The sequence below is a fragment of the Camponotus vicinus genome, unplaced genomic scaffold, assembly GCF_025532165.1.
Source record: "Camponotus vicinus isolate PSW18456_S1 unplaced genomic scaffold, iyCamVici1.0 SCAF_10, whole genome shotgun sequence".
In the NCBI taxonomy this organism is placed as follows: Eukaryota; Metazoa; Arthropoda; class Insecta; order Hymenoptera; family Formicidae; genus Camponotus; species Camponotus vicinus.
Genome location: NW_028141946.1, coordinates 18,020,486 through 18,047,670, shown reverse-complemented (window position 1 = coordinate 18,047,670; position 27,185 = coordinate 18,020,486). Strand labels below are relative to the sequence as shown.

Genomic DNA, 27,185 nt, shown 5'->3' with positions numbered 1-27,185 from the left:
ACATTACGTATGAGTAACAATTAACGATGACGTCAGCTGTATTTCACACAAAATAAGGGGAACACACGTTACGGAAGTTTAATAGAACATTCTGGCGTACGCACGCCTCGTGGCGCTTGGCACTATCATCATCCCTCGGGACAACCCGAAACGTATTCTGTAACAGGTTCTCATTCACGTACACACACATATTACATTTAATTAAAATTATGCAACTAAAAAGAAATATATATATGTGTGTAATAAATATAATATATAAATATATAAATAAATATATAAATATAATATATAAATATATAAATAGAAAACGTTTGACATATTTTTTAAATTCTCTCTGAGCTTGAATTTAAAAAAGCTACATTTACGATACAATTATCTTAGTTTTGCAAAAATATAAATTTGACCATATATATTGAAACATAATTTTAACGCATAGAAAATACATAAATAGGTATAGGTTTAGAAAAGGTATGAATACAAAGAAAAAATGCTGATCTCTTTATTGTTCTTCACGTAAGAAAATGCAAGTTTCCATGCAAGATGCTTTCCTTTGTCGCTTTTCTTTGACGAAGGATTCTAATTCAGGTTGAGAGCCGGACTTCCCGAAATGTCGGAATATTGGTCAGCAGCATGTCATATGGTCAATAGCGAGTGGCTGCGTGGGCGCAAGGAGATTGCAAGCTGCAGATGCGTAAAGTTCACGGCCGTAATAATGTGAAGAGGACGGAGGCTGTGCCACAACCCTTTTCCCACTGTGACATCCCGATGTGTATTGTCCGTTAAGCCGCATGGTTCAGGTAACGGTGAATGCGGGGTGCAGATCCAAAACTGTGTCAAAGGGCCGCAATTTGCAAAGGGTCTCGGAAACCGTGAAAATCACTTTCCAATCACGTGATCGATTAACATCAATTTTGTAACAGTCTCGAAAATATCTTCAATACTCGTTAAAAATCTATTAGATTATATTTATATTACTTATATTTTGTAGAAACGATTTTTTCTTTTTACTTTTCGTATTATTTCTCAAAAAAATTAATGTTACGATAGTTGGACGCAACTCTTTACGTTGAATAAATATATTTCTCTTATTGTATATTAAAACATAAATCTCTTTTAACATTTCATATAATTATTTGTTACAAAAGCCATATTGAAAAAATTCGTAGAATTATTAGAGTTGAGAGAATTATCGAAAATGTTACAATTATCTTTTGATTCAATTGATACTTAAAAATATTTCTACTTTAAAATATTATTATGAGTTACAGAAATTTTTCAATTATACAATTCTTACAAAATAAAGAGAGAAAGAGAAAAATATCATTTTCAAACATTTTAAGAAATAATTATTATTTTTATACATACTTATTGTAAGTGTTGTATATAATTAATAAAAGTGTTTAACGTTACATGATGTCCTCTCTGAGGGTAGAGATTGCGTCTAACGTAAACAGACATTAATGACAGCTAATTATAAACTATTCGCGTTTAGCTACATGCGGCAAGTCGTACTTTCCGCGAACACATTTTATTTTAACACCAGGTACATCTCGCAATCGGCTATTCCTACAGAGTACTATATTGTGTTCTTGTAAATTATGACCAATTCCTGAAATAATTTAATTTACTTAAACTCTTCAAGTGGCTGGAAAATACTTGAGAGGTCTGTTTGTTGTAGGTAATGAATTACACAACTTACCAGGTAATGAATTACAAAACTTACCAGGTACATACGCCGTCATTTCCCTGCCGTTCGTTAATCGTACAATGACGCATTTGCGATTTGCGGAATTAGGTTTTTTCGGTTTTTTAACAAGAGTTTTCAAAATAACGCCCTTCATAAATGGCTGCCCGTCAAAAGGATTCTTCGAAGATTTGCGTTTCTTGTATGGCCCATTTCTCCTGAGCATTTGCCACAACGTGCTGCCTAATCTGATCTGTTCTAATCCTAGATAAATATGAATAATAATTGTGCAATCATTTTTATTGTAACTGAACGAAAAAATAATTTAGATAAAATATAAATTCAAATAGGAAAATAGCTAATGTGTGCGAAAGTACCAAACGCAGTAATTAAGATTAATTTTCTTTAGGCTATCTTTCATAAAACTAAGAAAAAAAATTGACTTGTATGATTGATTTATAATGATGAAAAAATGAGAAGATTACAAAAATAATTACGATCGAAATATTGATAATTAAAGAATATCGAAATATTGATAATTAAAGAATTAAAAAAAAATGCATCTTAAATACTGCATCTGACTTATTGGTCCATTTCCTGTTTGAATTTATCTATTTAGTATTAAAATCTTTCTATTTTTTGTTATAAATTATTTAGACTAATCAATGTACGCAACGAATGTTTTGTAACCATTCTATCATGAAAGAGATTTATATAGTTTTAAAGTCATTTAAAAACATTATGGTAATTTAAGAATACCATGGCAAAAGCGATATCTTATTATGTCACACAATATCCAACTCACTTTGTTTCTTTCTTTAATAAATGCGAAACACATTTCGATAAGGTCTACTTTCTAAAGATTTACAATGAAACTACCCCTGCATGGTTTTAGAAAATTGAGAACTCTTTTGCAAGTATTTTTGCGAAAGAGTTTTCGATTTTCTAAGAGAGTATGCATAATTTCTAAGAAAGAAACATTTTCTTTGAAGTGTAATCGCATTGTTTCTTGTAAAAATATTTATCAATGTATATAAGTGATTGATTTATGAGCGCCAAGTAAATTTGTAAACGTCATGAGAGAGAAATCTCTATTTTAAAATTGTTATTTAATAACCGTGATATAATCAATATGCAAAGCGTAATGCTAACACTTTCAAGAATTATTTTGTAGTCGATCTTTCAGAAAACCGAAAAAGAGATCGAAACTCGTCTTAATAACCTGTCGTTTTGCGCGAAAAGAATCCCGCGGTGAAAATGTGAAAAATGAGCTTTTCCTACAACGAAGAAAGCAATTTGTTTTCGTTCGTGCAAAAACAATGTGTTTTCGCACAAAAAACACAATTTCTTTTGTGCGAAAACAATGTGTTTTTGCAGAGAAAAGCCTAGACGCAATTTACGTTTATGCAAGATGCTATTTTATTAAATCTTGAATCTCTCGTTTTTTACAATTTTTACAAAATTTAATAAATAGCAAGATGCTAATAAACATATTTAAACGAACAGATAAAAGTATTTCATTCGCAAAATAAATTTTATTTCGATGTTGAAGATATCATTTCAAGATATTTTATAATAAATTTATTTGTAAGGTTTACAATTAAAACTTGTATAAACCTTAACTCTTCTCTTAATCATATGATTTTGAAAATTAGCTTCAAAAATACTTGAAATATAAATATATGAACTTTGAAACTTTTTAAAAATCTCATATAGCAGACATCTGATTTTAATATTTTTAATTATAGTTTATACAATTACTTATTTTATGTCTGTTTATTTTTATCATGCCATTTATATTTGACTCGAGATTGTTTATCAAGCGTCTGAAAAAATCGTAATCTTTAAATTAAAATAACTGATACATTAATATTGTAATCTAAAGATTCTTTATTAAAATACGTGTCAATCTTTATATATTCTCAATTCTAAAATTATATATTTCTAAAAACATACGTATATATTTTTTTTAAATATTCCCTATCATTGATAAAATTTGACATATTGCAAAGAAAGATGTAATTTAGAAAGCGGATGAGAAGACAGATTTCTTCGAAACGAGAGCAATGTGATAGTCACTCTAGAAAAATATTCGTTACGAGATGATCATTCTTTGGAAATAAAATGTCAAGGAAAGTGACAATTTCGTTCGATGTGGCTGAACTGTGACGTATCGCAGCGATCTGCGCAAGAGGACCGTACTATTGTTGTTCACTTTGGATTCGGCTGACCATCGTCCGTCAATACGACAGATGTCCAAAGCCGGACACTGGCTAATCCGACCTAAGTTAGGGTTAACTAAACCAAGAGATGCTATTATGCACGAAAGGCAAACCCCTTTCTCCGAAGATGAATGCGCAAGATTACATTGCGAAAATTTTCGGCATCGCTGTTGCGCCTTTGTTACATAGTTACAAAACTTACCTTTTCTTCCATCTTTTGTTTCCCTGATCCGCTAGAAAAATTTTTTTCTATTATAGTTACGAGTTTATGTAATGGAAAAATTCATTCGTCACATTTACTGATTGAAAAATTCGAAATGTTTGTCGAATATTATGTAATATGTTGAAAATAAATAATTAATAATCCCACACACATACAATATTCGTTACGTTAAATTATTAATTATTACATTAGTTTATTAATTATATAAATATATAAATATTAAATTATTAATTTATACTTGGGATTTTTTGCATCTAAATGTATGGAAAAATATCTTTAAATAAAATTAACTGATATATAAATTGCAACCTAAAAGATTCTTTATTAAAATATATGTATTAATTTTAACATTTCTCAATTATAGTAGAATTATTATATTTTAATTTATTCGAGATTTTTTTTCAGAAAAATATGTATTCCTCGTATCTATGCATGTATGTTTAGAAATATACAATTTGAAAATTGAGAAAATGTTAAGATTGATACACATTTTTAAAAAATCTTTTAAATTCCAATTTATATATCAATTATTTAGAATTAAAGATTACGATTTTTTCAGATACTTAAACGAAAAAATCTTTAGTAAATTGAAATATATAATTTTATAATAAATTTAAAAAAATATATATATTTTGTTTTCTGCTAAATGTGTGAAAAATATATAGAAATATATAGAATATGAAATAAATTAATCTCTCGATCAAATGGCAAACGAAAATATTAAAAATAGATATTTGTAACATGAAAACATGAAACTAAGCGCAGATAAAAACAGCAGGATTATGAAAATGACGAAATCTTCAATTAAGATAAGGCGTCCTTTGCAAACGTTCTTATGAGTGGCTCTCTCATGAATGGTTCACGTGTGAAGGGAAGGGGGGTGCCCTTTGTAGGGACGCGAGAAAAGCGGAAAGGGGAAAACACGCGAAAACCGTACATCCTGATCCTCCCCAGTGACAACTGGTCAACCGCAAATGGACACGTCACCCCCTCAATTCCCAACGATTTTCGTCGTCGGTCACAGAGCACCGTCTTTACGCCGTTCGAGCCCTTTCTTGCGAATAGGATCCCTTTCTGTATTCTGAGATCTCTCTGTGGGAATCAAAGAGGTGAAAGCTGCGCGTATTTTCGCAGCGGAAGAATGTCCGATGGGAAATTTGGCCGACTTCCTTCAAATCTCGAACACTACTTTCGCGCTTGCCGGACCCGAGAAAATCGCAGAGATAGGTATCTGAAAGAGCGCCTATATAATAGTTCTCTCGAGGACCATTTCGCAGTTACAGGAAATACGAGGAGTGTGCTCCTAACATTTTGCACATAGTATATATATTTCAGTAAATGAGTTATCAAACTACCGATCTGTCTCTTAAATCCCAATCTGCATCTTGATTTTTGATTATCAAGAATATCCTTCTCTTTTTATGGATAAAGAGGATTTACTTTTATATACGCGTTTAATTTAATTTCATATACTTTTGTGTAATATAAAAATATATAAATTCAATTCAAGATAAATACTGTCATTATCATTAAATCACCTGTTTTATTTTTATTAGAAAACAAAACATTTCACTAATGTTGTATATCATTAATAGTCGAAATTAAATAATTTTAAAAAATAGATTTCTCAAGATGGTTATATTACAAGTAGTAATTTAAAATTTATTAAAAGTAATATATAATAAGTTATAATGTGAATAAAATGACGTGAATTTTTATGAAAATAAAAATTACTGCAAAATATTATTTATAAATAAGGATGTATATGCATAATTAAGTAATATCAGTAGATTTCCTTTACATAGATTTTTCACAAATTATTATAAAAATATAAATTAAATTAATTTAAAAAATAAAATAAATAATAAAAGTAATATTGAATAAAATTGTTTGTAAATTTTTGCAAGAAAAAGAGTGACTGCACAATATTATTTATAAATAACATATATGCATAATTAAATAATATTAATAGATTTTTCTCAATTAAATATTTTATATGAATAATTATATTAAAAGTAATAATTCAGAATAATTCGATATAAATAATAGACAAGTGTTAATAAAAAATTGTGGTTTATGAAAAAAAGAACTATTGCAATATATTAATTATAAAAGAGGGCATACATGTATGAACCAAGCATATATATTCACAAGACAAAGTCGATAACAGCCCGTTTAAGATTGATAACTTTCCAAAGATATTTCTTTCTTTGTTCCATATTTGCAAACACAATTTATTATTTCTCTCAATATCAAACTGCCAATAGAAATAGCAGGCAAATCGCTGTCGTAACAAAAATGTATGAATATTTGATATAAATGGTGACAATGTCATTCGATATAAAGACTGATTACCCATTGTAAGTGCAAAAAAATTATTATATAATCCTTATGTATATTTATGTAAAAACTGGAATATTTTATTACCTTGCAATGTTGTATTCACACATGTTCTTGCAGCATTCAGTAAGTTTCCTATTAATACCAAGGATAAGATGTCAGTTCGTTATTAAATAAACTGATGTATATTAGGTAGGATTACCTTGGATATAACTATTCCCATAGAACTTTGTAAGACTTGACGCATTACCTAGAAAAAAAATGAACAAAAAATTGCATATAAAACAATGCCAAAGATTGCATATAAAGCTAAGATAGCTTCGCATATGTATAAGTATACACACAATATTAGATACATAGAAGAGTCTATAAATTTCAATGAACATTTTATTCTACAGATCGAAATTTAATTTTTGATAAACAACAAATAAGTTATTTATGCAAAAAAATGAACTTTTCATTGTTAAAATAATTATCTTGATAGTCTTTCCTTTTTTACTAGAGTTGGAGGTTATATTGCAGGTTAGATAATCAAGAAAATATTAAAATTATATCACGCAATGATTTCATACCTCCAGTAGGACTTGCTACGCAAGTTCTTGCTATGTTCATTATACTCCTGCCCAGGACATTCATGATTGATGTAATTAATAAGCTTTCTTCTTAAACTTTAACCTAGCGTCGTCCTGTTGTCAACTAATAAATATCAATGCTCTGAACGTGGCAGCAAGAACTAATATATGATAAAGTAGAAATTCTATTTGCCGATTGTAAGAAACTGAAACATATAAAAATATCAATTATCTTTTATTTGAGAAAAGCTTTAATATATTATTATATTTATTTACATTCATTATTGTATTTAAATTTATTATATTTATTATTATCATTATTATTTCTAATTAAAATTAATATTAATATTAATAATTATATTAATAACGTAATATTAAAATTAATTAATTAATATCCTATTTATATATAAAATGGTTTCTTTTTTTTACCAATCTTCTTCTAATTTAATTTAATTTACAGAAAACAAAGGCTCCTATTATGTTCGTAATGATATGTTCGTAATGATATATGTGCAAGTATTTCATTTTAAATGATCAGATTAAGGGCAGAAAATTAATCGGTGTACGAAATATCAATGCTTAAGCTAAGATAATAAGTTACTTTACAGACATATTACAAATATAGATAATGATTGTCATTAATTAATTATCTATGATTTTTTTAAATATGATTGTGCTATAAGGATACTACTTAAAAAATAGATAAATAAATATTCGATTACGGAGTCAAAGAGAACGAGAGAGGCATGAGAGAGAAATAGAAGACTGTTTTCGGACAATAATCTCCTTGTTAGAAGTAAATTGTACAAAGTAATTGTACAAAATATATAGCATATAGTTGGTGCTCCTTCAGCTTCATCTTCTTTTTTAATAGTTGACGTAAAGTCCAAGGATTCTAAATCTTTTTCGGAGATATTATGAATCTGTGGCAATTGAAATTTCATTTATTTTTCAAATTCATTTATATTTATACGTTCACCGTTAATAAAATTATTAGTTGATGTCTTCGCCGCAATAAGCTATAAGTAAAGGTATTCCATAGTTATTTTAAAAAGTACAAAGAATTTATTCAGAAACCGCATGATACAAACATTAAAATTAAATAGTTAAAAAAGAAATACAGAGAGAGTCGAGAAAAGAGTCATATCGATGTTGATTAATATTGCTCGTAATTTCACCATCCACGATAACCGGTGCTAAGACCAATGCCGTGTCCTCCCTGAGACCCCGCACCGTATCCGAATCCTGCTGTACCGTATCCGGATCTTATCCCGGAGTAACCAAGTCCTCCTGAAGAGTAACTTCTTCCACCATATCCCAATCCGCCGTATCCCAGACCACCGGAATATTGCGATGAATATAACGGCGCACTGTAACTATGGGAAGGCACAGAAAAACCATGACCTAGAGAAGCATCACCGAGATAGCTTTGCCCGTAACCTGAAATTAGAGAGATGTAAAAAATTGTTAGAAAAATAAAAAGTATAAATATAAATATGATAAATATGATAAATAATATAAATTGAAATGAAAAAGAATAAAATCTCTTAATTTCTCTCTTTTATAATTTATTCTACACATAAGAAATTTTATTACTTTATCATAAATTATTTATATAATTTCTTAATTAGTAAGAAGTCTTATTTCGCACAATATTAAGATTTGGTTAATATTTTTGCGTCACACAGTTTTTAGCTACAAAAAATATTTAAATATAGGCAAGCAATAGACATAAATCCAATTAAAAATTTATAGTGAATTAATATATAAAAAAAGATTGAAGAAAATGAAAATAAACAAATGCAATTGGAAAAGTCGCTTATCAAAATTTGATACCATGCTGAAAAAATTAAAAACTTGTGTAAAAAGATGCCAAAACGTGTAAAAAAGCACTCGTAAAAATGAATGCATGCAAAATTGTTTTATTATTGATTTGTTAAGAAAAATTATTATTAAATAAATAAATGCAACTTAAAAAAAATTGATTTGGTATAATAATTTTGACCGTTACGATGTGAAACCTAGATATGTCACGCTGTCACTAATCTATTAAATTTGAATGAAAAAGAAAATAATTTTAAATAAATATTACCAGCTCCAATCGCTAAAGAATCGCCTTGAAACGCAGATCCTCCAAATCCAGGGTGGCCTAAACCTAAAATGCCTCTCTTGTCTTGTTTCTTCACTTGCGTCTCCTCCCCAAAAATAGGCATTATCAGACCGAGGACGGTTAACAGAATCTATAAGAAAGCAGAAAAGTCACTTAGCATATTTTCTTCATGATTTTTAAAAAACAATTTTTTTTGTATTATATGATCATTAGGATTTTGTATTGTATGATAATTATATGTTAAAAATAACTATTAGATGAGAAAAAAATTCGACATAAGATTAAAATGAATTATCAGTCTAACAATAAGTATTAATTAATATATTAATTATCAGTCTAACAATAAGTATTCACTATGATATCTGAGCCTTTACATGACTAAGAAGTGAACTTATAAAATATTTTCGCTTATATATTGCTCTGCTATTATATTAACGTCATTTTAGATTATAATTTGTATCATTTTTAAAGATATAAGTGCGGCTCATAATTAAACCTTTACCTTTATTTTAAAGATGATGTATGTTATAATCTAAATTATTATTATATATGAAAACTGACCCTAGATTATACATGATAAAAATTTTCGTGTCACGATTAATTAATTATTGACGATAAAAAAGCATGAATCATTTTTTTACGGATAACTTGTACGATAATTACTCACTATAGCGTTCATGATGACAATGATACGGCGATGCAGGGATCACTATTGAAACTGATGGACTTGACAAGACATACTCCCTTTTATACCCTGGTAAAGTCTATTCTCATAGTATTGTATCTCACCGAAACGAATTATACGCGTGTATGTATATCTACGCGATATAATATGCGTGCAGATATAATATGCACACTTGGATAGAAACGTAGGAGTAGTTTAGCGATAGTAGAGTTAATAAGGTAGAGGTACGCGTGGCTAATACGCCTTTCTAAAATGATTTTTCTATAGCGCACTCGTCACGAAAATTCTTTGTTAAACCGCGCGATCGATATGGTGAGAATTAAGAATTAATCGATATCCGTCACTCGAAGGAGAATCATTCGTTTAATAAAATATCTGTGATATTAATGCATATGCAATCAAAAAAGAATGTTAAAATTACGTCAAATTCTTCTTCGAATCTTTTCGAATAAGATAAAATAGTACAGGGTAAGTACAGGGTAGTACAGGGTTTCGGAAAGTAACTATATGTCTATTTCAAATATTAAGAAAAGAATATTTATCAGACATTTTTTGTAAAAAAAAACTAATTTGCTAATAAAGCTTGATAAATCTTATTTTAATATTTGAAATAAGTGTTGTCATTGAATTTAATTCGTCAAATTCTTAATCATAATAAATTAATAATTAAAACAATAATCTTGGACTCTTGAAATAATCATCATCATCTAGTCGCTTTAAATAAGATCATAATTTGAAAAGACAGTTCCACTCTAGAATTAGTAATTTAATCTTCAAAGATATGAATATGAAGATTAAATCGTACACGACATTTCTCTTTTTTATCAAAACATGATTCATTCTGATCCACTTATATGATATATGTATAGAGATATGCATTTTTCAATCATCTTAAATTTCATCCATAACGAAACTTTCACTATGCGACGACGGTTTTCGATTGCACAGTTCGGTTACACAGTCATCTTTCTGCCCAGTTCGCCTCTTTTCCTTTCTATGGCACTTCATTATATGTCTTACGATTGACAAAAGAGAAAAGAAAAAATACAAAAGATATCTGAACATATGGCATAAAATTTCGATCTCTTTGCCTCACTATTTTTTCTTAAGGAACTTGCCAATAATAATAATGCAATAACTTTAAAATTTTTACAGAAAAAATATAACAAAGAAACATTTTGTTAAGAAATTATCCTTACAAGACAATATACAATAAATTTAATTAAAATTAAAATCTTGAAAATAAATTTGTCAGTTTTGATCAAAGATGTTTTTAAATTTTAAATCTATTATTTGATTTTTTATTTTGATTTTTGAGTTTGTTTTATTTTCAATATTTAGCTTCAAATTTTTTTATTTTAAATTGCAATACACATAATATTTAATACTGAATTTCAATTTTTAATTTTAATTTGGATTTTAATTTTGATTTTAATTTTAATTGTAATTTTAATTTTATCTTTAATTTTAAGCGATGAGCCACAACGAAAATAATCTTGATTTTAATTCTTATTTGTATTTGATGTTACTTTTATTTATTTATTTTTAATGCTATGTTAGTTTTATTTTCACATATAACTGAAAATTTTAAGTTTATTATTATTAATTAATACTATTATTATTCCATTTTTCAGTTTTATTTTGTAATGATTTCTATTCTATTTTATTCTAGATACCGTCAGACGTTGTAGATATTTCACTTTAGATATCTAAAGAATTTATTTACATTACGCAAAACTTACAAATGTAAAACTGGAAGGCATCCAATGCCAAAAAAAGCGTGAGTTAAGAAATAAATAAATAAAATTAAAATTAATCTTTCAATTATTATTCCCTCATTCAAGTATTGAAATGCATAACGATAACATTTTTTAAAAATTAAACAAAAAATATTATGAAATAAAGAATCAAGCGTTTAATACCACTGGTATATATTATTGTCTGATGTAAACGTATTATTTTTACAACGCTCGGAATAATTACCGTTTTACAAATGGACTGCCCTGAACTCGATTCGACAACAGGTTGTTAATTAGTGGAAAAAAGTCAAAAGGCTCGTTAATCATGAGAAAGAGAACGCGAGATAAATTCTCGATAAACCTTTACCAGTCGAAAGGGCTGGTGAAGTCTTACATACGTTAGTGCGCGAGAGATTTTAACGATATGTCGATGCACATGTCACGCGATAGAGCACGTCATATCGCTAATTTTCTGCGGGGCAAGTGGAGAAAGGTGTATCGCGCTCGCATCAAAGATCACGCGCGAACAGTTGTTGCGTAAATGAGAGGGTTGCATCGACACACCCCACTTCCAACCATATCCACAATCGTGAAATCGGAGGATATTAGCAGATACCGGATATGTAGGCGCTAGTAAAAGTTTCAATTATACATCTTTTACTACACTCGATCTATTTTTTCTTTTTTACATACTTTGTTCTTGAATTTCTAACGTGCCCGACTGATTACTTTAGTTTCATGATGAGAAAACAAAAAAAAATCATTTGTATTTAAAAGAATATTTTTTATAATGTGCATGCGTAGATTTATTTCACAATCTAGACTTTTTTATCTAATACTTCAGACATTGTATGAAAAATAGTCACCATTCTATATTTTTATTTTTTTTTACAAAACTAATTACAAGATATCTTATATATATATAAATCATATTTAATCAATGCTATTATAATGCACCAAAATATCTTTGGAATATTTAATTATATATTTTGAGATTTATAACGTTATATTAATTCCAATGTAATTTTGTTTGAATGGCTTGATAACTGTTTCAAAACGTTAAAAATTAGAAAATTCAAAATCGAACAGTTAAAAATCTCTTTTATATTTAAGATCGACGATAGAAATAATAATTTTAAATTTACAACAGCCATCATTCACTTCCAATTTTTCTTCACTTTCTTTTTAGATTTTACGTTTGTCTATAATTATAAAAAAATTTTTCTGTTTGATAGATGTTTTGAAAAACAATATTTATAAAAATATTGTATTATATTAGAATATTGCGTTTTAATTATAATGTATTTAAATATTTTGCAGAACAGTACATTCTATCAAAATACAAATTTTACTTGCTAAACAGTTTTGCTATACTACTGCTCTTTTGAATTTAAGCTTAAAATAAAATTATAGAATCTCAATGCCTATAACAATTTTTACTTATGAGAAGACATTTTTGTAGGTAAAAGTCCTTCCATATACAGAATATCAAAATTATTTATTCATCTTAATCTTTTCAAAGTCTTACAATTTAATGTTTTAATTTGTAAGTTATTAATAAGTTTTACACAGATCTTTACATTATAATTCTTTCTCTTACTATTGCATTAAATCTAGAAATAAAAAATATTTTTCCTCATTATTTATATTACAAGTACACGAACAAAAAAATTACAAAATGCGTAGAATATATACGCATGAATTGATAATTTCTTTCTACAGCACGAGATATTTTATGAAATTGTCAAAGTAGTATCACATATACGGATGTTACACATGCTAAATTGCGAAACATATTGTTGCGACAAGTGTTACGAACTCAAGACAAAATTCATCGCGATCAAGTCGTGGTTAAAATAAATCTTGAAAACTTAATGGCACACATATTGTTCGAAATAATTATATATTAATATATTTTATTTTTTATATTATCGTTTTAATATTGTGATTCCAATTTTGATGTTTACAAAACTCAATATATCTCAATATATCTTCATGAAAATATTAAAATATTTTTATTACGCATATATAATTTTTATACACTTATATTGTAAATTACATGTATATTAAAGATACTTTAAAATATTTTTAAAATACTTTTTATAATAACTTATCTAAATTAATGATTAAAATGCGAATTACGAAAATTGCGGTATATGTATATCATGGATAATTTGAATATATTTGAATAATTTTCTTCCAAGCTTTTATTTGGTACGTAACGAGTACCTTGAAATCTAGAAAAGAATCGCCCTAATTCTATATTATTGATTTCTTTTGGTGGACATATCGATATATGATCTAAAATTTAAAAAAAACATAGAACGTTGTAGAAATGAAAGATCATACACTTGTATAAAACATAAGTGATTTATATATAATATTCATACCTTGTTGCGCATAAAATAATGTATTATTTTCGGCGAGAATTATGTAGTACCGTTGATCGACATTATCTGAGGGTTCTTCGAAAACACAAAAATCGTATACCCAATATTCACCTAAATATGGTAACATATCACATGTTTTGAAAAACATGTAATCATCATATTTATCATGCCAACCAATTATCACCCCATCATAATTTCGTGAATGGTCAAACAAATTCAAATCTCGTGGCCGATACGTTACGATCGTTCCCACATCAAATATAATTTCTTCTTTCTTTTCTTTTAATTGTTTTTCTATTGCATCATCAGATCTAACCTGCGAAAATGTAAAAACAACATTTAAATAATATCTTGTCGATTTTTAAAATAATGATTTAAATTGTAAATAATTATAATTAATATAATTTCTTTATTTATTAATAAACAAATATTAAAATATATTACATGATGTGTAATAACTTACCTCTATTACCTCTGTAATTTTTTTGTAATAATCTTTAATCCATAGATGATTTGACCGTACAATATCTTCATCAGATAAATTTAACAGGATTTCGGATATCGTATTAAGTTTCCATTTATAATTTATACATTTATTGCATAGTTCACGATTCAAATATATCATGATGTTGTATAGTGTCTAAAAAACAGATAAACAAAACTTCAATTGCAGACAAGAAAATAAAAATAACGTTTGTTACTTGCATTCATTGATTATAAAATGTATTAGTTCATTAACTTAATATATTATTAAGACTTATAATTAAGTGTTATTTATTGATATAAAATGTAATATAAAATATTACGTGGAATTGCCAAGAATTGTCATCAAAATGCGCTGAAGGATAGTTGTATTTGTGATATTTTCCTGTGAAAATATTTAATGGATAATTTAGCACGCGCGATACCTTTCTTATATAAAAATACTCTTCATTATCCCAATGTGTCTTTGTATTACTAAAAATAATAAAAAGATATTTATTATATATATACAGGCATATATGTTTAGATATATAGAAAGAATGTTTATTATAATTGATACTTATGTTCTCCTGAGCAATTGATTGATAAAAAACGTGCATAAATCTATTTTACTTGAGAAATAGTTGCTTATGATATTGGAAAAAAATTTTAATTTCTTTTCACATCATATTTGTTATTTCGTTAAAAAAAGTTAATACTTTCAGAGTAAAATATAATTAAATAAAACATAATTTTTTACTAAAATAACAGCTACTTTTTTGAAAACATAATAAATAAGACTGGTAATCGCATTTTTCTATAAGTGTAACGTTGCAAAAATATAAAATTATGCATATCTTTTTTACACATGTACTTACAATTGCATGCGACATTTTTATATCAACGAATACATTTTATACATATATTTTTTGCTAATCTAAAATCTACTAAAATACACTCCTCGAAAAGTATATAATTCACATAATGATATGGATCAAAAATTCTATATAACTATATACATATCAAAATAAGATACAAGATATATCAACAACAGTATCATTCTTTTACTAAATTAATTGTCTAAATGTGTAAATTTGCTTATAATGTATAATAAGAATAAATAAATAAAACAGATTTTCATAAAAGAAACTATATTGTTCTATTTACAAGTTCTAAGATTAATTTCAGCTTTTACCAAAAAAAAAAGAGATTGTTATATAAAGTGTTGTTACATGTTTGAGAAGGAAATATTTTGAACTACAGTATTTTATTTCATCAATTTATCGATTATATAAATAACCAAAAAATCAGTAACTTATCTTTTTAAAAAAGTATTAAATGTAAAAGAGTTAAATATATAAAAGTATTAAATATAACATATGTGTACCCACATACACACACACACACACACACACACACACACAAATTCCAAAAAAATCAAAATAACTATAAATTAAAATTATACTTACTATTTCAGTCTCCATACGATTTCAATTTCTCCTGGTATTTTATAAGGTATATCGTGTACTGGCATTAGAATGCAGCATGTGCCAAGTCTTCTGGCTACACAGTGATATATAGTACTTAATAGATATCTTGAAAAAAATTCTGAAATCTATATTATAAATAATATTTAAAAAATTGTGTATTAAAACATTTATAAAATATAAAAATAGTAGTTTTTGTGCAAAATATAACAAATTACTATTAAAATTTAATATAATGTAAAATTACTTACACAATCTATATATTTGTCTTCGAGATCAGATATTATCAATAATTGACGCAATTTATGAATATCTAATTCCGAAAAGATATATTTTTCAAGTACACACATAATTTGCATTGTTTCTGTTGGATCCCAGAAATGATCGTTTATATTATTGTTTCTCCAAAAAAGAAATTGCTCTATAGATGTCGAGAATATTGAATGCGCAGGATGTTTCATTTTAAGGCGATCTAATACTTCTTGAGAAATATTATCTAACCACATTTTTATGACAGAATAAGATACATGAGGTTGAAAATATTGCATTATAACGGTAAGTAGCCGTTCTAAAAGCAGCGTTTTCTTCGGCTTAAAAAAAAAATGTAACACTCTTTCTACGTATCGATATTGATTTAGACAACTGAAAATTAGCCCGAAGTTATATTTTGTTGTCAAATTTTGACCGAGTGCCCTGAAAAAAATTTAAAGGTTAACTATAGAATAATTATATACATATACATTATATATACATTATATATACATTAATTTTTATATTATTAATGACAATTTAGTTTATTGAATTTTACCATGGTAAGTGGCATTGTGCAGAAATAATTCTATTTATCTCATCCAACACAAAATAATAAGTCATAGAATTGTTAACAACACAAAATAGAAGGTTTTCCAAATTTCTTTTGTCAGTTGTCGATAAATTATTGTCGGACATCAATGATACATAATATCGTAGCTTTCTGATGCACACTATTCCTACTTTTATTTGTTCTTCAAAATTTAAATGCTTAAAAGTTTTCTTGGGTTTCTGTGCGTAATACTGTTTCGTAGCAGTAGAACATCTAAAATTAAGATAGAAAATTTTGAATATCATATTTTCTTCAAATACATATACATTTTTTAATTATATACAAATTAATATTTGGAACAAATCAAATAATATGTAAATCTTAATATTTATTTTTTTTCTTTAATCAAATTGTAATTGTGCCGCTATAATAATAGATAGCAATTTGTATTATCCACATAATGACATCGAAATATTGTGATATCGAGATGCATCTGTTTCGATAATCTCGCATATATTTAAATTTCTTACTTTATATCATATTTAAATGAAAAATTAAAAAATTGTAAAAAAATTAAATATGTAGAAATATTTTGATCCTACATGTCATACACATTATAAAATAAAAATTAAATCTGAAAAGATACAATAAAAAAATATTTAATCTTTACAATTCTCAAATAAATAAAATTGATTGTATATAATGCTTTATAATATTGAATAGAAACTATAAAGTATAAACAGAAAGTTTTACAAAAAAATGATAGTGTTACATGTGTATTACAGGTACATCTTTAATTTTAAAAGACATTATATATGAAAAACAAAACACACACATATAATGTTATGTAAGTAAATTTTAAGAGTAATAAAAAAATCTTGAAATAAATAAATATAAGAAATGTGTTCTTAATTGAATATTATTATGTAAATGTATATTTACATTAAACATAATCGTATTAGTGCTAATTTTAAACTAAAGTATGAAAATGTGTATCAGCAATCTAATTTTATGTGTTTTATATTATAAAATAAATATATTTTTCTTTAATCACAAAATCCAAATAATAAAAATGAATAAGACTAATAAAATAGAAAGAAAAAATTTCTTTTATTTATATTTTGAATAATTTATATAAAGAAATAACATATTCTTAAGTAATACAATTGAAAGACAATTATATAAGACAGGATAAGCTTTGTATTCATAATTTAATTGAATTTAGTTAAAAAAATTTGAAATTATAATGTACCATAACAACAAGTTATGAATCGCGAATCTGTATCAAATGGCGTGTAGCATAGAATTGACTGGTTGCTTCTTATAACTCTTATTAAACTTTTAGACGCATCAAGATTTCGAGTTTACTAGAATTTGATCCCCCCGCATTAAATTGTAATCAGAAATGAGAAATATGCATTGAAGTAACAAGCATAATTTAAATTATTAAAGTAATAATTTTAATTATCCCTTTCATCACTTTGTTTTTACGAAATTATTTTGTTGAGCGACGAATATTGATAAAATGTGAAATTAATATAACATAATTAATATAAAGTTCATAAATGTAGAGTAAAATTAAAAATTAATATAAATTTATAAATATAAATATAAAATACCTCTGATAAAATTTCTTTTTCCAAAAGTGGTTGCTTAGTGTTGTCTGTTGTAATCTTTTACACGTGGACCTAAATCTTATGATATCTTCTATACTGATGCTTTTGCTTTCCAGTATGATAGCGATTATTTCATCCGGCAAATGCGTTATCTTCGCCATCGGAGAGAAAAAGCAACGGACGCTATTTCTTCTTTCCATTATTAAATTCGTATATGTATAACGAATCACAAATGTGCACAAAATTCACTCTGGCTTCTGTCGCGTCTATAACGTGCACTTCGTTCCATGTGACTGAGAACTCACTTTGCTTAGAAATGCTTCAAAGCGTTCGATTCATGAACAAGGGTAAAAAGGCATAGATTTCTCGTTCCTGATTGGACAATGAAACTTAAGAATAAAGGCAGGTACAAATTCTTTGAACAAAATTCTAGACAATCTTTCCCCCCCCACTCCCTCTTTCTAACTTTTACTAGTCTTGAGATTTATGGTTTAATGGCTTTGTTTCAATGTTATTTTAATGGAATTTTTTGTTCTTTTGACCGTTATTGATGTATGTGCTGCGGTCATATTTTTCCTATTGAGATTCTGATCTTCTTAAAATTTCTTGCATTTTAATTTTATATTATATTCTTATATTTTATTTTAATTATAATTATTTAAGGAAAATTAAGGAAACTAATAAATGAATCGCGAAATATGCGAGGAACTTACAAGAAACCGTCGACATAAACAAATAAATAAGTATTCGCAGCTCGACGTTGCACATTAAATTCTATGATAAAAATTTTAAATTTTAATTTATGAATATATTAACACTGAAATCTATCTTCAATTTTTTATATCCTTATCTCCTTTTTCTCTTCAATACAGATAAAAGGAATCAAATTTATCTCTTTACAAACAAATACAATAAATACTTTGTTCATTTATAGATTTTGAAAAATTCATATTATATATTAAAATAACCTAATTTTAATAACATAAAGTTTTGACATTAGAATCTTTTTCTCATTAATATGATTAATGACCGTCCGTGATAAACATATATTTACATTGACATACACGTCACTGTAAACTGTAAACTGTGTGGCTCTTCTTATCGTATTGTAATATAGTTATTATGAATTATAAAATCATTACTGTGTATACTCGATAAATTAATAATACTATTTTTTGCTTTGCTTTAATTTCTATCTTAAATAATGATATTCGACATAATGTATAATTCATGCGAATAATTAGTCGTTTCTCTCTTCTCTTCGCCTCGATAGATTGCATAATCCTATTTTAAATAACAAAAATTTAATGACCAGAAAAGGAGGTAATAAGTAATCAATAAGAACGTAAGATCAATAAAACTTTGAGTGACTTGAGACAATTATTTTAAATATACAATCTTCATTGGGAAAAAGAGAGAGAGATTTTTACTTTTCTCTTTCTAGATTTTCTAAATTTTCTAGACTTTTCTGTTTCTATTCCGTTTTCGATTTGTCTTTTATCTTTAAGAAACTTAAAATTTTGCATTTACCAAACGTTTTAAAATTTAATATTTAGACGCGCGCGCGGAAATTTTAAAGTAGCAGAGTCTCTACAATTATAATTTCCATTAAATAGAATTTTTTTTAATACATGCACGGGAAATCGAAATTTTTTACTTAGAAAATATTTTAACATTCAGTATTTTAATTTTTTTAATTTTCTAATACACATTATATAACAAACTTTACATACAATTACGTAACGTATAATTCTGTGCATTATTATATTAAATTTTTTTGAAAATCTTCACAAAAGTGTGATTTTATCATTGTGTTAAAGAAATAGGTATCTCAAATACATTTTGTATATAACAAACTATATATGAAAACTGTTCTGTAAAAGAAACAGAAACAGAACAAAGAACCATTTCTTTTTAAACCAGTTTCTTTAAAACTGCTCTATGTATAAAAGCAACTATAGCCCGATATTTTTCTATAGGATTTTTGTCTTGAAATCTTCTATCATTAATATAAAGAATCTGCCACTAAGAAAAAATATGGCAGTCTTAATATTAATAATAGAACATTTCAAGACGAAAATCATTTTGTAGAGAATTTTTAAACGATTAATAATCTTTATGAAGAAAAATTTCTTTGTTACGTCCAACCGATTTTACGCGAAGATACGGCAACGATAATGATAAAAAACATTATAAAGAATAATAAATAGAGCCTCTCAAGCCTGATAATCAGTCAATATTCATTGTTTGATTTATGAGTAATTATGAGAAAATGCAGGAAATGTCAACAATGAATGCCACACCGATATCCCTAACAAATTTCGAAGCTTATCAGGGAGGAAATAAGAAATCCATAAAATTTAACGTCAAATTTAATATCAACAAACGCCTAAATAAATGTTACTAAGAAATCGGTGACAAGTAATCTTTCGAACTGATAGAGATGCTGAAGATATTAACAATCACCTTTCAATTCTGACGAATTTTGATTATGATAACTGTAATTAACATTGAATTTTGATGTCATGATAGAAGAGAATCCCAAAGAAATTTAAAAAAATAAAACGACTTTCGGGAATTCGAAAATATATTAAAAAATATAAAAAGTGAAAGAATTAATTGAAAATAATTAAGAATTGTAATTTGGATGAATAATTATTTATATTGTTTTTTTTTACGTAACATTAAACAGTACAATATTAAATTATAATTATATCACTAATTAGTAAATGTTTACTTTTGGTTACACAGCTCGAAAAATGCAAAGCGAGGTAGACCTCGCTTTACAACTAACAGGATATATCCATTGTGATTGAACTCTTCGCAATGCGTCCCCTACAGACGGGATGGTTGCGGGAGGGGGGGCCAAAGGCCCCCCTTGAACCCCCCGCGCGTGCGTATGTGTGTGTGTGTGTGTGTGTGTGTGTGTGTGTGTGTGTGTGTGTGTGTGTGTGTGTGTGTGTGTGTGTGTGTGTGTGTGTGTGTGTACACATACATTTGTGACATTTTTTAATTGTATTAAATTGTATTAAATTGTATTAAATTCTATATAAATTTAAATTGTTGGGCCCTTTTTATGCATAATTACCTATATTTCTTCTTAAACATACATGATGTGGTAAAATTATATTCTATTCATGAAACTTTTTTTTAATAACTATTTAATAAATAACAAACGGCTAAAATCTTTTAAAAGTTATTCAGAAAGATGACCTCGGTAAATGTAAACAGAAAAATATAAACATATTTAGAATGTAACGAAAAGATGATACAAGTAAGTATAAAATTTCAAAATCGCATATCTCAGGAACGAAGAGAGACCGCCGCAAAATTCAAACGGTTACTTAGGAATGTATCCTCTACAACATATGTGAAAATAAAAATTTTTCGAGCTGTGTAACCTAAAAGAAACATAGACCGAAAATTGTGATACATTTCATATAATATATATATCATATGGATACTTTTGTTCCAGGTTTTTATTTGGTACGTAATGAGTACCCTCAAATTTATAAAAGTATCGTCCTATTCCTATATTATCGATTTCTTTTGGTTGACGTATCGATATACAATCTAAAATTTAAAAAAACATAGAACATTGTAGAAATGAAAGTTCATATTCGTAAAGTATAAGTGATTTACAATATATATATAAGATTGTCACAAATATTCATACCTTCTGCCGCATAACATACTATATTATTTTCGGCGAGAATTATGTAGTGCGGTTGATTATAATCTGAAGTTCTTTCATATACAAAATCGTTGCCATCATATAAAAATGGTAACATATCAATTCCTCCCGACGTCAAGTATTCACATTTATCATGCCAACCAATTATCACCCCATCATATTTTCTTCGTGAATTGTACCAACCTATATTTCGTGGCTGATACGTTACGATCATTCCTACAGTAAATATAATTTCTTCTTTCCTTTCTTTTAATTGTTTTTCTATTGCAACATCAGATCTAACCTGCGAAAATGTAAAAGCAACATTCAAATAATATCTTGTCGATTTTTAAAATAATGATTTAAATTGTAAATAATTATAATTAATATAATTTCTTTATATATTGATAAATAAATATTAAAATATGTTACATGATATGTAATAACTTACCTGTATTACATCTATAATTTGTTCGTAGTAATCTTTATTCCATACATAAAGACATTCAGGACGCATCACAATACATTTAATATTCCTCAGGATACTGGAAATCATTCGAAATTTCCATTTATAATTTGTACAATTATTATTTTCTAGTTCATTTTTTAAATACTTTATCATATTGTATGTTATCTAAAAACAGATAAACAAAATTTCAATTTCAATTGCAAACAAGAAAATGAAAATAACGTTTTTATTTTCATTCATTGATTATAAAATGTATTGATTCATTGACTTAATATATTAATAAGACTTGTAGTTAAATGTTATTTTGATCATCTATTGCTAAAAAGTAAGATAAGGTATTACTTTGAATAGCCACTTATTGTCATCAATTTCAGGCGGTAAATCATGTTCGTGATATCTTCCTTTAACAATATTTAACGGATAAATTAGTTCGCGCTCGGATGCTTTTTGTATATAAAAATACTCTGCATTATCCCCAGTCTCTGTATTACTGAAAATTATAAAAAGATATCCATTATATATATACAGACATATATGTTTAGATATAGAGAAAGAATATTTATTATAATTGATACTTATGTTCCACAATCGATAAAAAAACGCGCATAAATCTATCTTACTTGAGAATTAGCTTATGATAATGAAAAAAAATTTTAATAATTTCTTTTCACATCATATTTGTCATTCCATATATAATATTATTTTATCATTTCATATATTAAAACAAAGTTAATACTTTCAGAGTGAGTGAAATATAATTAAATAAAACATAATTATACTAACTATCTCAGTCTCCATATAATTCGTATAGCCTCGACATTATGGCTAGAATTATTGTTAGTATGTACTGTCTTTAGAATGCAGTGTATGCCCAGTCTTCTGGCTACGCTGTGATATATAGTAATAAGTAGATATTTTGAAAAAAATCCTGAAATCTATATTATAAATAATATTTAAAAAATTGTATAATAAAACATTTATAAAATATAAAAATAGTAGTTCTTGCACGAAACAAAACAAATTACTATTAAAATTTAATATAATGTAAAATTACTTACACAATCTATATATTTGTCTTCCAGATCAGATATTATCAATAATTGAAGCAATTTATGAATATCTAATTCCGAAAAGATATATTTTTCAAGTACACACATAATTTGCATTGTTTCTGTTGGATTCCAGAAATGATCATTTATATTATTATTTTTCCAAAAGAGAAATTGCTCTACAGATGTCGAGAATATTGGATGCGCAGGATGTTTTATTTTAAGCCGGTATAGTACTTGTTGCGCAATATTATCTAACCACATTTTTATGGTCGAATAAGACACATGTGGTTGAAGATATTGCGCGATAATAGTAATTAGTCGTTCTAATAGCGGCAAATTTATCGTCGGGTTATAAAAAAATTTTATATTATTATATGTATATCGATACAGTTTTAAGAAACTTACAATTAATTCTAAATTATATTTAACTGTCAAATTTTGACCGTGTGACCTGAAAATAATTTAAAGATTAACTATAAAATAATATATACATAAATCTATATTATTAATGACAATGTATGACAGTTTAATAAAATATACCATGATAAGTGGCATTGAGCAGAACTAATTCTATTTATCTCATCCAACACAAAAAAATAAGTCAATTTGGAACTTCTAACAATGTAAATTAGAAAGCTTTCCAATTCTTTTTTGTCAGTTGTCGATAAATTATTATCGGATATCAATGATACATAATATCGTATCTTTTTGACATGCTTTATTTCTGTTTTTATCAGTTCTTCAAAATTTACATAAAATTTAAAAGTTTTTTTCGGCTTTTGTGCGTAATACTTTCTCGCAGTAGAACATCTAAAATTAAAATAGAACATTTTGAATATCACATATTTTCTTTAAAATACGTGTACATATTTTAATTATATACAAATTAATATTTGAAGCAAATCAAATAATTTGTAAATCTCAATATTTATTTTTCTTTCTATTTAATAGAGAAATGTATATTAATTTCTTGAATCACAAATTGTAATTGTCGCTATAGTAATGGATAATGGCAACTTGTATTATCCGTATAATGTGATGTCGAGATGCATCTGTCTCGCATATATTTAAATTTCTTACTTTATATCGTATTTAATGAGAAATCGAATGTGAGAAAATTAAATATGTAGAAATATTTTGTTCCTACATGCCATTATAAAATAAAAATTGAAACTAAAAAGAAACTATACAATAAAAAATTATTTAATCTTTACAAGCTTCAAATAAATAAAATTGATTGTATATAATGCTTTATAATGTTGAATAGAAACTATAAAATATGAACAGAAAGTTCAAAGAAGTTTCAAAGAAATGATAGGATTACATCTCTTTAATTTTAAAAAACATTATGTATGAAATGAAACACACACATATAATATTATGTAAGTAAATTTTGAGAGCAATAAAGTATCTTGAAATAAATAAATGCAAGAAATGTGTTTTTATTTGAATATTAATATGTAAATGTACATTTAACATAATCGTATTATTGCTAATTTTATAAAATTAAAATATGAAAATTTGTAGCAGCAATCTAATCTTGCTTTATATTATAAAATAAAAATGTGCTCTTTTATATTATAAAATAAATATACTTTTTTTAATTACAAAATCGAAATAATAAAACTAAATTAATACTAATATAGTAAGGAAAAATTTCCTTTATTATTTATCTTTTGAATAATTTATATAAAGAAATAACATATTCTTAAGTAATAAACTTGAGACAATTCTAGAAGACAGGATAAACTTTATGCTCATTATTTAATAGAATTATTAAAATAATAACGTAATAATTTTAATTATCCCTTTTCATCATTTTGTTTTTACGAAATTATTTTGTTGAGCGACGAATATTGATAAAATGTGAAATTAATATAACATAATTAATATAAAGTTCATAAATGTAAAGTAAAATTAAAAATTAATATAAATTTATAAATATAAATATAAAATACCTCTGATAAAATTTCTTTTTCCAAAAGTGGTTGCTTAGTGTTGTATGTTGTAATCTTTTACACGTGGACTTAAATCTTATGATATCCTCTATACTGATGCTTTTGCTTTCCAGTATGATAGCGATTATTTCATCCGGCAAATGCGTTATCTTCGCCATCGGAGAGAAAAAACAACGGACGCTATTTCTTCTTTCCATTATTAAATTCGTATATGTATAACGAATCACAAATGTGCACAAAATTCACTCTGGCTTCTGTCGCGTCTATAACATGCACTTCGTTCCATGTGACTGAGAACTCACTTTGCTTAGAAATGCTTCAAAGCGTTCGACTCATGAATGATAAAAAGGCATAGATTTCTCATTCCTGATTGGATAATGAAACTTAAGAATAAAGGCAGGTACAAATTCTTTGAACAATAAATTCTAGACAATCCTTCCCCCCTCTCCCTCTTTCTAGCTTTTACTAGTTTTGAGATTTATGGTTTAATGGCTTTCTTTCAATGTCATTTTAATGGAATTTTTTTGTTCTTTTGACCGTTATTGATGTATGTGTTGCGGTCATATTTTTCCTATTGGGATTCTGATCTTCTCAAAATTTCTTGCATTTTAATTTTATTATTCTTATATTTTATTTTAATTATAATTATTTAATATTTTAACATTCAGTATTTTAATTTTTTTAATTTTCTAATACACATTATATAACAAACTTTACATACAATTATTTTATGATAACTGTAATTAACATTGAATTTTAATGTCATGATAGAAGAGAATCCCAGAGAAATAATAAAAAGTAAATAAAACGGTCTTTGGGAATTCGAAAATATATTAAAAAATATAAAAAGTAAAGGAATTAATTGAGAATAATTAATCGATTTTCGATTAAATTGTATATTGTTTAATAACAAGGATTGAGAAAATTAAAACATTGGTCGAAATATAGTTATTTCTAATATTAAAGCTTTAACATAGCGCGCTATTGTTTATTTTTTGTATTACCAAAGTCGAACACCGTGTCCTTAACAACACACATGTCCAAAAGATGTCCAGAGGTCATCGAGAGGACATCCAGAGGACATAAAATATCCTTTGGCTGTCCTCTAGATATTCTATGGACATCTTTAGGACATGTGTGCTGTTAGGGATTATCGATAATTCGTTGCCGAAATATTTTATATATTATAAAATATACGCTAACGCGGAATATTAAATTATAGAAGTATTTTCATTCATTCATTAAAATTGATTATTTATTAAATAACTTATCACGGAACCTTTCGTTATGCTAATTATTTGAATTTATTCGATTATTTTATTTTCAAAGTCATATTCTATAATATTTAGTTTTGCATTTTAGAAGACTGACTTAGAGCGAGCTAAATAAATAAATAAATAAATAAATAAATAAAAAATAAATAAATGATGTTGAGAAGAAAAAGAACACACATAAATAAATAAATAAATAATAGCGTGGAAAGGGAGAACATACTAATATTTTTATATAATAAATTATTATTAATTAAATTATTTATATTTTTATTTATATTATTTATATTATCAGAGAGACATATATATTACCCTCTGAAAACATTCGTGGACATTGGCTTTGTAGTTTATGTTCACGTTTTTATGTCCACAGAGGGAGTATCGCTTCCAGGGATCACCTAAAAGCGGGCCATGACATCTCTCAGCCTTC

At 26.5% G+C, this 27,185-nt stretch overlaps 3 protein-coding genes and 1 long non-coding RNA gene across 7 annotated transcripts; all 4 read right to left on the bottom strand.

Annotated features, from left to right (window-relative positions):
- Positions 1-475: 475 nt before the first annotated feature.
- On the bottom strand, positions 476-7,186 carry Tko (30S ribosomal protein S12 technical knockout). Of its 2 annotated transcripts, XR_014435376.1 has the most exons (6): positions 7,042-7,186; positions 6,672-6,719; positions 6,557-6,604; positions 1,724-1,948; positions 1,411-1,609; positions 476-952 (listed from the first exon to the last, which is right to left on the bottom strand). XR_014435376.1 is itself a non-coding variant. In XM_083079991.1 (5 exons), exons 1-5 carry the CDS (start codon positions 7,103-7,105, stop codon positions 1,479-1,481), a joined length of 516 nt encoding a protein of 171 aa, XP_082936117.1. In that variant the 5' UTR covers positions 7,106-7,186; the 3' UTR covers positions 1,321-1,478. The 2 variants fall into 2 exon arrangements, 1 of the variants encoding a protein (XP_082936117.1); XM_083079991.1 differs by lacking the exon at positions 476-952 and having other exon boundaries at positions 1,321-1,609.
- A 937-nt stretch (positions 7,187-8,123) lies between these two features.
- LOC145960387 (uncharacterized) lies at positions 8,124-16,981 on the bottom strand. Of its 3 annotated transcripts, XM_083079807.1 has the most exons (8): positions 16,723-16,981; positions 16,166-16,607; positions 15,897-16,042; positions 14,772-14,922; positions 14,429-14,605; positions 13,966-14,281; positions 9,134-9,281; positions 8,386-8,481 (listed from the first exon to the last, which is right to left on the bottom strand). In XM_083079807.1, exons 1-8 carry the CDS (start codon positions 16,860-16,862, stop codon positions 8,457-8,459), a joined length of 1,545 nt encoding a protein of 514 aa, XP_082935933.1. In that variant the 5' UTR covers positions 16,863-16,981; the 3' UTR covers positions 8,386-8,456. The 3 variants fall into 3 exon arrangements, with proteins under 3 accessions (XP_082935934.1, XP_082935933.1, XP_082935932.1); XM_083079806.1 differs by lacking the exons at positions 8,386-8,481; positions 9,134-9,281 and adding an exon at positions 13,582-13,876 and having other exon boundaries at positions 16,723-16,977; XM_083079808.1 differs by lacking the exons at positions 13,966-14,281; positions 14,429-14,605; positions 14,772-14,922; ... (1 more) ...; positions 16,166-16,607; positions 16,723-16,981 and adding an exon at positions 9,819-9,857 and having other exon boundaries at positions 8,124-8,481.
- Positions 16,982-21,053: 4,072 nt separating this feature from the next.
- On the bottom strand, positions 21,054-22,610 carry LOC145960594 (F-box only protein 21-like). Its single transcript, XM_083080173.1, has 3 exons — positions 22,457-22,610; positions 22,009-22,309; positions 21,054-21,905 (listed from the first exon to the last, which is right to left on the bottom strand). Exons 1-3 carry the CDS (start codon positions 22,559-22,561, stop codon positions 21,769-21,771), a joined length of 543 nt encoding a protein of 180 aa, XP_082936299.1. The 5' UTR covers positions 22,562-22,610; the 3' UTR covers positions 21,054-21,768.
- Positions 22,611-22,842: 232 nt separating this feature from the next.
- Positions 22,843-23,615, bottom strand: LOC145960595 (uncharacterized). Its single transcript, XR_014435414.1, has 3 exons — positions 23,533-23,615; positions 23,258-23,409; positions 22,843-22,964 (listed from the first exon to the last, which is right to left on the bottom strand). It is a non-coding gene; the product is annotated as an uncharacterized LOC145960595 (long non-coding RNA).
- Between the last annotated feature and the right edge of the window lie 3,570 nt (positions 23,616-27,185).